This window comes from Melospiza georgiana, chromosome 1 (assembly GCF_028018845.1).
Source record: "Melospiza georgiana isolate bMelGeo1 chromosome 1, bMelGeo1.pri, whole genome shotgun sequence".
Taxonomy (NCBI): Eukaryota; Metazoa; Chordata; class Aves; order Passeriformes; family Passerellidae; genus Melospiza; species Melospiza georgiana.
The window spans coordinates 54247528-54261916 of record NC_080430.1 but is presented as its reverse complement, the minus strand read 5'-3'; the positions used below and the strand labels follow the sequence as shown (position 1 = coordinate 54261916).

Below are 14389 nucleotides of genomic sequence, written 5' to 3'. Positions count from 1 at the left end.
TTGAATAGTAAATTTCAAATGGGTTGTTTTTTTGGTCCAAGTATGTGTTTGTGCTTTTGATATTACTTCTGATTTAATTTCTTGTTCTTTTTTTAACAGCATATTACATTTTCTGAAAATTTACAAGGGCAGGGGTTTCTCTGGAGAAGAATTCTGTTCTATTCTGCTAGAATAGAATTAATTTCTGATAGCTGAGTAAGTTCTGATAGCTTCTTGAAAACGTTAGCAGGATAATGAGACTGCTGTTAAAACTTCTCTGTGAAAGTAAGGAAGTTGTGGGTTTTTTTCAGGCACTGTATTCCGTATTTCTCTAATGAGTAGTTCATTGTGAGATAGGGATTTATAGCTGAGTCGTGGCCAAATTGCAGTCTGTGCAGAGGATGAATGCAAGTGGGAGGAAGTTTGGTCATTTTCACAGTAAAGTGTTGCAAATACAAAAGTGGGCTGCTTAACGAGGAACTATTAGAAAAGTGGTAGTGATATCTTACAAAAGGCAGAGGTTAGAGTAAAAGCAGGGTGTTGTGCCTATATGATGAACATGCTTATGCTTAATGTATAATATGTGTTTACCATGGCTTTGAAATATGACTTGGAAAACCCTGCTGATAGCGCACTTAGAAGTGTGGGGAATAAGAACATTTTTACTATCACATGTTTTTCTAGTTATTATGAGTGAAGTTAATTTTGTTTCTAAGGCTGTGTATCATACCCTGACATAGTACTCATCTGCTTTTTCACTTAAGGCAGTGTGGGGTGTTTTTTTGGTTGGATCTCAGTAGGTTAATATATAGTACATTCAGTTATCTGACAATAATGTAAGTGTTGGGCCCACTTTGCAGTACTTGATTTAAGGATACTTTTAAAGATAGTAATGTTGCACTGCAAGCCAGCAATAGCTTGGCTTGTACAACTTTTTCCTGATATTTTGAACTGCCTTGCATGTTTTTAAATGGCACACTCAAAAGTCTGCAAGAGAGAGGATTACTTGTTCCCCATATTAAAGCCTGTCTCAATATTTTCAACAAAGAAAATGGAAGAAATTATATCTGTGTTGTATCTTGGCCAGCTTGGACTATAAATTTAAAGACATGAACAGCTTTGATAGATAGTTTTGGGGTTATTCTTTCTCTACTAACTGTTCACAAAAGAAGTGTAACACATTGGAGCAGTGTGTTACAAATTTTCTAAGTGCATTTCCCTCCATCAGTGGCAGTCAGCACCTTAGGCAGCATAATTGTTTGTATAAATTGTTTATATAAATACAAAGCAGAGTGGGTGATACATGGGTCTGTCTGCTGAGGATCAGAAGTTGTTCACTTTGCAATCTTCATTATATGTGAGATGTAGGTGATGATGAAGTTGGAGAGCAGCATTACTGATTACTGGTTAGTAATGTAACATCTTGATTCTCAGGCACAATCCTGATAGATAAAACATATGTTAGGTGTGGCCACAAGGTATATTCATTTTATGTGTTACTTGTGTAGGCTTTTGTCACCTACCTATCATTCGGAGGCAGATAGGTGAACACCCAAACTTAATGATGGGAGCTTGTGACTCTGAGGTTGTATTCAGTCTTTTGTGTGTTGAGCCACCTTATCAGTTATAAAATGAATTACTGAGAAAATGCTTTCTAAATTTGAGCTGTTGCTAGTTTTGGTACTTTTCCTTTGTGTGTGTATCATTTCTATGACTTTGGTGTATGTCTTTTTACTTTGAGATGTTTCTTCAGTTCTCAGTTGCCTCTAACAGCTGGGAGATGTTTGCAAGTGCTCAACAGTCTAGCTATGGGATTGACATGATCTCTTTTTACTAAACAAATGGAAAATGCCTGACTTAGCTTTTGTTGCTGTGAATGTAAACACAGTAAGTGTACTGCCTGACATGCCTTCCTCCTTTAGACTGGGATAGGTGTTTTTGCTAATCTGAGGGAGGATGTAAAACTTGGCATGGAGACCAATAATAAAAGATCTGGTTAACATTGCAGCTTAAGGTTTTTTCCTGTTTGTTTGTTTGTTTTTTGTGGGTTTTTTTGTGTATGTGTGAATTGCCTGTTTGTGTGTCTGTTTCTATAATTTTAAGATCTAAGTTTACTTTAGATTAAATTTTGAATTGATTTGCAGTACAAATCAGCAAACTTTTTGGGCATGAAATTGGTATTTGTATTGACAGTACTGTAGTACAGGAGGACACTGACTCTGCAGTATGTTGTAATATGACAGGTTACTTTCTCACCGCTGTCAAGTAGTACTTATTCTGAAATCTTGTGGTTTGGAAGGAGTCTATGACATCAGTCATGTACTCAGTGTTACATGGTAGCTGGTTTTGTCGGTGTTTCCTCGGAAGTTGAGTAAAAGCAGAGGTGTGAATTTCAGAAACCTCTAATGCTCTACCGCTTGCCTTGCTGCTCTCAAAATAGCTGATAGAAAGTTACCCTAAATAGTTCTCATGCTAGAGCTAAGTTGTCAGGAATAGTGTGACTGCTTGAGTGGTGCTTCCTATTTGTGTGTGCAGTATGGGGCTTGGGTCTGGAATAAGCGCAGACATAGTGTGACTTTTTAACTTGTTCCATTTCAAAAGGAGAAAAATTTCTAATTTTTAATCCAAGATTTTTGTTTGTCTGCTTTATGTTTTTGGTTTTGGTTTAGTTGTTTCGGGTTTTTTCCTTATTTCCCTGTATTACGTGATAAAACAAGGAGAGTATTTACTCCCAGGGCTTCTGTATGTTCTTGGATACAAACCACAAATGTTTCAGAACATATGTGGAGTTCCTGCAAGAGGAAAATGCAGTTGAACTTGAAAGGGGAGAATAACACTGTCATTAAATAGAAACTTAATATTGGGTGAAAATGTAAAAAAGTAGTATAGCAACAATGTTTTCTTAAGTCTTAAGGGATTAATTCAGCAGCTATGGCCATATTTGTTGTTCTGGCAATCAGAAAATAGATTAATAAAACCTAGGTCGAACAAAAGGACAATTGTCTCTTGAAGGAACTTTAAGGAATTTAAGTGTAAGGAACTTTAAGGAGTTGGTGGGCAATTTCTTCTTTAGTTTTCAGGTTGTGGTTGATAAAATCCTGCATAAAACTCTTGGAATAGTATATCATGAGTACTGGAAGAGAAATGCTAAGGAAATAAAATAATACATGTAATTTTACTATATTTAATCAGTCAACAGTAAGAATAATCTATGTATTACATAGAAGAAGCTGGAGGAGGCTTTGTAGCAATATTAAAATCTGCTGGAGTTTCATTTTGAGAACGGAGTACAGGACAAATGTTGAAAACATGTTTCACAGCTCAGCATTGTACGCACTATGCATTGAACTAGGCAGGAATACTGGAGTTTCTTTAAAGCATTTCTGTATTTCAAGATACTATTGTAATGCATTTATACTAGAATTGAATTTAAATTTGTGTGTAATAAGGCCTTTCTGGTCTCCTGAGTCCTCAGATCTCTATCTAATCAGATATTTTGAGAAACACTGAACACCTTTCCTCTGAATTACGTTTGGAAAAAGCTTGTTTAAAAGCCATAATCTATGGGGGCTTTTGGGTCATTCTCCCCTGCATCACCACCCTCCCCTCCCAGTCCAAAGTACTTGTGTCTTTGGGAACAAATGGTGTCCTGTTTTGTTGGATCTGTGTGGTTTGAAGACACTCCAAAGAAATCCAGAGCCTGCCTGTGTCACAAAAACGCAAAGCATATTTTGTTAGTATTTTTTGGCCTCTCAGAAAATCCACTGTTTTTTGCAGATCATTAGTGCCATGTTTTGTTGAGTTAGCTTTCTTGTATGCAAACCTTTACTGCATTAGACCCGAACTTATTTTGTGTTAGGACACTGCTTTTGTTAGATCTCCATGAACTGAAACACATGACCAAGAGAAAGAGATGTGTTAATCCTTTAATTAGTCTAAATTGGTATCTCACTTGCTGAACCCTATCAGTCTTAACTGACAAAATGGTCAGAAAGGTGCATTTTATATTTCCAAGGGCAATCAAAAGGAGTAAGGTGAGGATTATTTTCATCCATGTGTATCTCCTGTATTTATTGTGTACCTCCTTAATAGATTCAGCTGCTCTCTCTTATCCCATATTCAGAAATAGGGATGCTGACAGAGCTGCTACTCTGTCAACATGTAGTAACATTAGGGTTTCTGATTATTTCAGTAGATGAAGGAGAGTAGATGAGCTTCATGGTGTTAGTGAAAGAAATGGGCTGCCCAGGACACAGCCCTTCTGTTAGTGCTTTGTTGCAGCGTGTGGAAATGGACTAGGCTTTCTCCCACCCCACAGGTGGGAAGTGCAGGTCTTTAACACAAGAGCAGTAAGATGAGGAGCTTTAAAGTCAAGTAAGTAATTCTGAGCTCATTTGAATTGTGAGAGTGCTTTAGGTGTTTTTATGGCACTGCTTCCGAAAATAAGAACTGGGCGAAGCTGGCATCAAGCAAGCCATCATTTTAAAATGTAACCTCCAAGTTACAAATGTTTTGCCCTCATAAAATAAGTAACTATTATTTTTTTCTGCTGTGATTTCCTTTTTTGAGAAATGGATATTTGTGTGGCATTTGTTTTGATAGAACTGAAGTATGCTGTGAACTTGAACTTGGACTAAGCTATAGTAAGCAGACTTCTGCCTGTGCATAGTTCATTTGTGGTGTCTTCCATGACTGTTTCCTTCTTCCTGAAAGACTAGCTGCTTTCCCTTTTATGGAGGATCAAATCCCTCAGTGTGATAAAAAGCGATGAAAATTTGAAATTACCGGGTGGAATAATGTAAGGATTTTGTTGGCAGAAACTACAGATCTCTGTCAGAAAAGGGCACCATGTTTGTCTAGGAATAAATTAACAGGAGTTCCACTTCAGTTTGCTTGATAGCTTGAATACTATTGAAAATCAGGCTTGAATGGTAAGATTGCCAAGGTTAATAGACTAATTTTCATATTTTCTCATGCTAAATGAAGATTTTACCAGTTTTTATTTTAAAAACAAATTTTAGTAACATGTAGTTAGGAAATAGGCAAGAATGCACAAGTGTAATGAATCTCTGCATTTGCTCTTGATCTCATAAGGAAGGAATATGTAGCATTTATCCTGTTTTAGTGTATGTTTTCTAATATGAATTGCAGAGAATGTAAATAATGAGGTGTCACCTCACAGGTACTACTCTACTTTGTTTATGAATCTTCTCTATTGTCCTTCTTGCATGAGAGTACCAGTTGTGATTGCTGGTTATAGTGCATAAATAGCAGTGAAAAAGTCCTGGGAGTTAGTGACAGAGCAGGAAGTTGCTCAAGGCATGGATCCTGCTTGGCATATAAACAAGAGGTCTCTGATTAGCTGGTCTCACTAAACAGTTCTACAGTCAATCTTTCTCCTTATCATATACACACATGCAGCCAGCTGCCAGGGCAGAGTTAACTTTCCCTTGTACTCCAGAGCAAGAAGGTTCCAAGATTCACTGGTGTTCATTCAGTTTTGTTGAGCCAACATCCTCTGAAGGGTTTTTCTTATACTGCAGTACTAATATCAGGTGTTTTGTTTTCTTATCTAGGTTTTTCTTATACTGCAGTACTAATATCAGGTGTTTTGTTTTCTTATCTAGGTTTTTCTTATACTGCAGTACTAATATCAGGTGTTTTGTTTTCTTATCTAGGTTTTTCTTATACTGCAGTACTAATATCAGGTGTTTTGTTTTCTTATCTAGGTTTTTCTTATACTGCAGTACTAATATCAGGTGTTTTGTTTTGAGGCGTTTAAAAATATGTCATGGCTCATACTTCAGTCATTGCTGAAGTAGATCTAACAGCAGATTGCCAGCTATCTAATTTGAAAATACCAAGATTAGGAGCCTCTGTGCTTTTCCATGTTAACTAATGAACTGGATTGGTGAACTCAGTTGTGCACTAGTAACACAGCAGATTTTCTATACTTTTATAGACTTCAATACTTCCCTCTCTCCTTGTGAAGTGAGTGGGATTGTGTTGCACTTGCTTGATTCACCTCCTGTTTCACCCCCTCTGCAGGGGTATTTTATAATGAGTATTTTTTTCTTTCTCTGTATAATATGCAACAGGACAAAAAGACCTAAGTCAAAACCAATGAGGTATGCAGTGGCCTGTGCCTTAGCTGATACACGCTAATCATTGTTACCAGTTTAACCCTTAGCATATGAGAAATCTTCTTCCTGAATCGCAGATGGACCTAGCATTCTTTTTTCCCTTTTCAGCTACTAAACAAGAAAAGGAGTCAGTTCATTAGAGTATGGCTGTGTATGTGTACTGCTTCTATCAAGCTGAATTCTCATTATTGCTCCAAGACTTTCACTAGTTTCTGAGTTCAACTTCTTTAGGAACAACAGCATGTAATGAGTTCTTGTTGGATAGAAACTATTTGTAGTGGAAGATTTTTTTAAGGAGGTTTTGGAAATGCAAGGTAGACAGACCCACTTGAATCTGGTTTCTGCATTGCTTACTTCACTCTGTAGAGGCTGCACTGTTCTGTGTCCCAGGGTGAAGAAGGGAAAGAATGAAGTACTAAAAGTAGATTGTGCAGGGAATGGTTGTATTGGAGATTGGTTATTGCTAATTCTGAGTCACTCAACACTTTTCCTCTTGAAGAGTGCTTGTACATATCAAAGAGCCTTGGCTTTAATGGCTTTAGTGATAGAATTATGCAGGCCAATGTGAGATAAGACCAGATTCTCTTGTGTTGAATATATGCATGCGGCAACTTAAAATATGATGTCTGTCTTTGCAGACCTGCTGTTACTAGTAGGTTAGTTCTGCTTTCTCATTTTATCCTGTCTTATAGGTATTTCTAGTTTGAGAAAGGCCAGCTTATTTCTGACCCTGTTGCATGGAAATCTTTAAAAAATTTCATCACTGAGTCATGACAGATGAACAATAACGCACAATAATGCTTGTACATATTTTGTTTCTAGATTTCCTCTCCAAACTTTTCATAGTAATATTAACACAGTTAATTTTTCTTGAAATAAAATGGATGGAGATTGAGAGCCATAGGGAGAGCACATGTTTATCTAGACTAAAGCACCATGTGGTAACATTATTTTTCTTTTCACAAATGTTTGACTAGTATAATCGTTTATATCGAACAGCAATTTATTAAAACTTTTCAAAGAACTATATTTCATTGGACATGAGATACAGCTATAAATACTGCAGAAAATCTAAGTAGTTGTATGAAAAATGCTTCTGATTTCAAAAAGTAGGCAACAGCAATTATTTGGACTGCTGTTAAATCAGTTTTTCTGTCTGTTTCTCCTACCCTTTTCCTTTCTTTTTGTAGGTGCATTTTACCTGGTATTTGAATATATGGACCATGACTTGATGGGACTGCTGGAATCTGGTTTGGTTCATTTTAATGAAAATCATATTAAATCTTTTATGAGACAGCTGATGGAGGGCTTGGCCTATTGCCACAAGAAGAACTTTTTGCACAGAGATATCAAATGTTCAAATATTCTACTAAATAATAGGTATGGTTATTACTTAAAAGTATGTAACAAAAATTGTATGTTAACATCTTTAAATCGTTATTTCAGTCTTTGCAGTTCACCTGATTGGAGTCATTAGCAAAACTTATTTTCCAAGTTGCCTAATTTCTTTTAAATCAGTTGCAAAATACTAATTCAGTAATGCGCCTGCTTAACATGGGAACTTGCAGCTGTGTATTAAACTTAATCTGTGTTAAAAAAGATTCAGTTTTAATCCTGCTGAGTCAGAGTATGGAGGGAAAATTATCTGAGTTTAAATATATTAATGCAGAATTGTAGGATGTAAGTGTTTGAAGTGTATTCTTTCTGCCATCTCATTTCAAGATCGCAGTGTGCCTAGGCTGGGTCCTCGACAAGGACCTCAGAACTGTCATGAAGAACCAGCCCATCAGTCAGGATAGTGCTTTCAAAGAGTATTTGATTAGGCATGTTCAAACATGCCTTAACTTGCAGCTATTGCTATCATCAAACTGGGAGAATAATTTGTTTCTTACTACTTTAACACATGGTAATTACAAATCATATTAGTAAGTGTGGTGTTTTCAGTGTGCAGCAGCAGTAACAAATAAAAAGCTAGCGTGAGAATAATGGATGACTTCATTACCAGCTGTTGTGCGTCATAACCTGGAGTACTAAAGCCAGGGAGCAACATTAGAGCCAGGTTTGTAGCAGCAAAAAAGGGTATAGTTAAGAAAAAAGAGTAGGTAGTCAGCTTCTGGGATTTGTTGTCACAGGAAGTTTTGTGGGTAGTGTCAGGAGTCTCCAAAAAAGATGAGAGACATTCAATGATAATATCATTAACACATGCTGATGGGGCTGGACAGGGATCCCTGTTTTAGCATCCTTAACACAATGATTGTGGGTAGTGATTAAGTATGAGGAAGATGAGCCCCAAAGGGAATGGGTTCACATGTTCTTCCTAAAAATCTACTGCTGCTGTTAGGGATGAAATACTGGGCAAATTTGATCAAGGGTCTATTTTGATAGGCCTAGCTTTCTCCCAGCTTTCTCCAAATTAAATTTGCTATTTCGTCCTCCTTTTTCCCTTAGCAGTCAACTAACACTTGACTGCTTTGAAATCTGTATGCTACTGCAGATTATGATACAGGTTCTTAAACAGATGTACATGTTCCTCCCCATTACTCACTGTGCCCACACACTTATTCCTATTATCTGCTGATCTCCATTCGTGTTTCTGTGTGCACCTTTGGGAACTCAGAAGCTGGGTGTAACCTTAAAGTGGAGAAGAGTGCCTTATGGTAGAGGAGGAACTTGTTATTTTACTGTGTTCTCCAATCCAGGTTGTAGAGTTGGGTTTTCCCCTCCAGAACAGTGTCTGAGCATCCTTAGGTTTTTCCACCAGCAGCAGAAAAACATGGTAGTAGATCTGAATGATTTTTTAAGACAGTGTTTCAAAAATCCTTTTACTAGTTACAGCCTGAGTCCAAACATGTGCATTATGTATCTTCTACATAGGCAACTTCAACGAATTTTTGAGCAAATACAAATAATCTTCTGCAAATACATTCTCAGAAATAAGCATGTAAAAAGGGAACATTTCTTTGTTTATGAGTGTTTTCCAAGAAGAGTAAAGGTCTGAAGGATTGAGGAGGAAAGTGGATGGAAACTATAACCTGTTTATGGTATCATCACAAAACGGTCACGTACATGCTGTTACCACAAAATTGTCATACTAGCAGCAAATCTTGCCATAATTTGATTAAATAGCATGTGTTTGAAAGTGATGGGAGTTATTAAAGTTTATCAGTACAGAAAAGAAAAACCACATATAACAATGCAACATTCATTTAGAGAAGCTTGCAGGTAGCTTTCTGTTTGAATCATCCAGACGTTACAAGTAGTGGGAGTTTCTGGTCATAGAGCAGTGCCTTTTAGCTGTTGGAACGGGCAGGCCGGAGCTCTGTATCTTCTACTCTTCCCCTCATATGTGGAAAACCTCAGGAATGGGTTAGGGGTTATGTTATTCAGCAAGTTGGTTGCTGATAAAAATAGAAGCCCTTATCTGGTCAGTCACCCTGATATACAGGCTGTATTTAAAATGTACAAGCACAGAACAGGACTTTGATGGCTTCCTAGAAGGAAGTATGACTGCTAATAATTGTTTGTTGTACAAGTGCTCATGCTAGCAATAAGACCTGAGAAAACAGCAGTTTCTTCCCTCAGTTTTTTCCTGCAGAGTTACTGACTGGAATATTTTATGGTATAGACGTAAATTTTTACTATCATCCTATAATGTAAATGCCATTTGATAAGCATACCCAATTTTGCTCACTTGTCTTTCCTATTCAGTGAGTTAGCGTACTGTTTACTGAAGAGATGCAGAGATAGCAGAGCATTGCCTCATCATTAATGTGGTTTGGTGAAGATCACTGCTGTTTCAGTCTTAAACTTTACCTGATTTTGGGGGAAGAAAGCTTAACAGGATTAACCACTAAATGATTCTTTGCTTTTTCCACCAGAGGGCAGATAAAGCTCGCTGATTTTGGGCTTGCTCGGCTGTACAACTCAGAAGAAAGGTAAGATACAATTACACTGTGAAAAAGCATTCAGAAGTTGAATCTTTTTGCTTAACTATTATGAGGGACAGAAGACTGTTTTGTTTAGAGGAAATGTTGCTGTACTGTAATACAAGTAATTGCTTAGGAAAGTGAAAGAAATACATGTCTTATACAGCATAAAACCACCAAAGTCTCTTTGTGCGGGTGTATTGCTTTTCCAGGTGTTCTGGGTAAATAATGGTAGAGACTGGCCATATAGTGATTGGAAATTAACTTACACTCCTGAGTTTCTGGTCCTGTAAACCTGAGGTACATTTCTTCTGTTGGTATACCCAAGATGTTATTTAGGGAAATGTTTTGGTTTTTTTTGGCTGGCACAAAGTATCATACAGCTCCTCTTCAGTAAGCATTACTAACCATTACTTTTGTGTAAGATTTACCTTTACATTTCAAGAGGTTCATTGTATTCTTTAGGTAGTCAGTGCTGTTGAATCTGCTGGAAACAGAGATACAAGTTTAAATAAAAGTTATTCTGAAAGTTCTTGTGACTTGTGCTTCTGTTGTTCTTGGCTTCATTATGCTCATACTCCAGGAAACAGGTGCACAGTTTTTTTATGATTAGGAACTTCAGTATTTACTTTGTAATGTAGCATTTTTCATGTGGAACGGACATTTCAAAATCCAGGCTGAATGTTCACTACAGTAATATGTCCATGAGGTGGTTAGATACAGACATGTTTGGATACCTGACCTTACTTTGATTTCTGCATGTCTAATTTGAGAAATAATATCCATAGCATTAGCTTTATGGGTTTATTGTTTTCTGCACAGCTCTTATGTTGTTGATAAATGTGTTAGCATTAGTTTCACTGAGCTATTGTCTCAGAACTTTTATTTCAGGAAAATATGCTTAAGTACAGTTATGAAAACTGTTGAGTGTAATAGCAAAGTGAAATAATCTTAAGCATCTGCCAGCTAATTATTTTTTTGTTTGGATGTACTTAATAATAAAAGGATGTTATCCTACCTTCTTGTTTAACATGCACCAAACTGGCCTAATGGGCTTCTTCCCTCTGATTTACTGTGTTTTGCTTGGGTTTTTTTAATGTCTGTTTTTAAATTAATTTAAATTTTCTTTGTAAAACTCACTGTTCATTAAGGATTAATATGTCCTTATAATGTCCGGTGTCCTTATAATGCCAATAACCCATTTTACTGTACATGAAACAGCAACATTATTATGCCATTATGCATAAATGACACCAAGATTAAAATTTAATTAAGCTGGCTAATAGAATTGCCCATTGAACATAGGAGAATAATTAGAATCTCAGTAGATTTTCGACAATTCTTTTGTCACTTGTTTTCCTTCTGACCTGCAGTAACAGATATAATTAATGTATATCAACAAGTGTATAATAGCTGCTGGTTTTTAATTCATGTACTTTGCATTTGGTTTACTGTTGTTTAGAATTTAATACTGTTTGAAAGGGTACAGAACTTAGTAGGGGCATAATGGGGAGGAAGTAAAAATTTAAGTACATTCCTATTTGGTTGTTGTAGTTGGGCTCCTTTAAACGTTATTCTGGCAGATTTAACGTGTTTGGAGTAGGAAGTATGACAGATTGCATGACAAGACAAGTGTTCAAATAAAAACCACCATATACTAATACACATGAGCAAAGTATCTGTAGAGATAGTACATACCATGTAAACATTTCATAGGGAATGTTTGCTTCAGAGATAAATATGATAAATGATGGAATTGTTTCCGAAATCGTGCTACCTTTTAAAAAGGAATTGGAGTTATGTGCCTTAATGAAAGAAGGACTCGGATGATTTTACAGAAGTGATACACGTACTACTGAGAATGCTGTAAGAGCTTGTAGGCTTCATTCTGTAGTTGTTCATACTTATTGTTACTCTTTCTGTTTGGAGTTACCTCATGTTGGTAACTGAAAAAAAAGTTTCACCTAGTGAAAAACTGAAGAAAACTGAAAGAATTCTGGAATCACTTTTAAAGCACCCTGGTTGAAACAAAACCAACATCAAACATATTTTCTGCTTTCTATTTTGAACTGTTGATGCTGTAGTTCAGTCTGTGCACAAAAAAAAAATAATGTGTGTCTGCATTAGTAGAAGTCTTTGCTTTAGTGGGAGGATGGAAAGGATTATTCACAGTGACCAAAATTTCTGGTTAGAGCTGTGGAGAATTAAAGGTGTTGTGAAATATAGGAAGACACTAGAAGCATTCTAGGCTTTGGAATCAAAATTGGAATGATACAGTTCCAGAAAAAGGCTTTTATCTCTTTTGTTCATACTTAAAGAGGGAAAAGTGGGGTTTTTTTTCCTTCTTTTTAAAGTGCATGTAGAGGTCCTATATTTAGTTTGGTAATAGCCAATAGGTGCATGAAAGTTACTGATTTTATCTGAGTCCTGCTCCTGAAATTACTAGCAATGTAATAAATATACAGCATTGCTTTCTGAGCAATAATGGAGATACACTATTCACATAGCATCAACGTGGCTGTGTGGTTATTATTTATATCTTCAATCTGACTGTTTGTAGCCTTCATCAGGTAGTTGTGTTTCTTTTGTGCAGTTACAGCTTTGCTGGACTGAAAAAGAGAGTGGAAGGTTGTACTGTTCTTAAACAGCATCACAGACGTAAAGTCCTTAAGGTATCATTTCTTTAGAAGTGTGATCGTACTAAAATGATAATTCTCTCTTTTTCCTCCTTCCAACAGCCGACCATATACCAACAAAGTTATTACATTATGGTATCGGCCTCCTGAACTTCTCCTTGGGGAAGAAAGATACACACCGGCTATTGATGTCTGGAGCTGTGGGTAAGAGTTTGGATAGAAGCCTAGCAAGGACAAGCCAGAAATAAATTTTAAAGTTTCTGTCATTGTGTCCTGAAAGCCGTAATGATGGAATTTTGCAAAACTGTTTTACAGCTGTATCCTGGGTGAACTTTTTACAAAAAAGCCGATATTTCAAGCAAATCAAGAACTTGCTCAACTGGAACTCATAAGGTAACTAGCAAGCACTGCTACATAGATGCCTCATAAACGGACGGGTTTCTTAGTGTTCTGAGATAATGCACTGCAAATACTTGCAAGTGGTCAGTTACTGCCCCAAGTGAGATGTGAGAGGTTTTGAGGGGCATTTAACACAAGTGACTTCAGCACAGACATGAAGGACTTTTTGTGAGTGTTCTGTGGTCTTAGCAATGTACCATTGACCAGTAAGATGGGATTTTGTAGAGTAGCTGGAGTTGCCTATTACTGAAATTGTAAAGAGAGAGTTATCAAAATGCCTGTAATTTTTAAGATGATGTTGCAACTTACTTGTCGCAAATCGGAATGAGGACGTGGACAGTAATAACGACAAGTGGGATTTGGGAGGAACAGCTTTTTGGCATGCTGCTAGCCATGAGTTCTTCTTGTTTCAAGTCTACCATGTACACACCTTAGCTTTATTACTTTTATGGGAATGTTTCTGTTCCTTTAAAAACTGCCAGACATTTGGTAGACATAAAAATTCTGTTTCTTTCCTTGTTCTCAATAAATCATAGAATGATAAGTATTTAATTTAGTGGAACCAGAACATCTTTTTCTTTCCCTTTATTCAGCAAGCAAAATCTGCTCTTGACTCTGATATCATAATTGACATTATAAATGAGGAGAGGTCATCTTCCTAGAAATAAGGGGACAAGGTGGCGAGTCCTTCAGAACTTACAGAAAGTGAACAGTAAATGGTCAGATTAACTTACTAAAAATATTACAAAGTTATATACTGACATGCCTTTCAAAATAGATTGAACAGTAGCAGGCTTCTGTGTAATGTGTTATTTGCTGACCTTAATAAATGAAGGTTTTAGCTGGTGCAGAGAAGATCAGTGGTCGGTTTTGGCGTAAGAAGAATTAAACTCATGAGTTTGGAAATTTTTGTTTTTGAGCACTAGATGGCATTGAAGCGCATGAGAACGAGTAATTCAAGGTTTTTCTTTGTATTTTACCTCTAGTACAGAGCTAAAACTTTGTGATGTCCTCCTGCTGGAAGCTTCTGTTTGTAGCTCATTTCTTGTCTTCACTGATGCTATGCATTTTTTGCTGTTTGAGCATATCAGTTTTATGAACATCTCTGCTGTGATTGTGTTGCAGCCAAAAATTCGACATTTATCTTTTCAAAATTTATCAAAGATAGAGGTGAAGTACATTCTGATAGTAGGAGATTGTTATTATTTTTATTCTCCCTCCTGAAAATTATGTACACCAACCAGTGTAAAGTCAGATTGACTGGTATAGCACTTGGGGCATAAATCATTAGGTCTCTTACACTAAC

The 14389-nt window shown here is 36.6% G+C and overlaps 1 protein-coding gene across 2 annotated transcripts in view; it reads left to right on the top strand.

Annotated features, from left to right (window-relative positions):
• Positions 1–14389, top strand: part of CDK13 (cyclin dependent kinase 13) — a 44912-nt gene that overhangs the window by 18655 nt on the left and 11868 nt on the right. For both annotated transcript variants that reach the window (XM_058021297.1, XM_058021289.1), the window contains exons 6-9: positions 7313–7502; positions 10001–10057; positions 12787–12888; positions 13000–13077. In XM_058021297.1, the coding sequence (XP_057877280.1) occupies positions 7313–7502; positions 10001–10057; positions 12787–12888; positions 13000–13077 (427 nt within the window). The remainder of the gene's footprint in view (positions 1–7312; positions 7503–10000; positions 10058–12786; positions 12889–12999; positions 13078–14389) is intronic.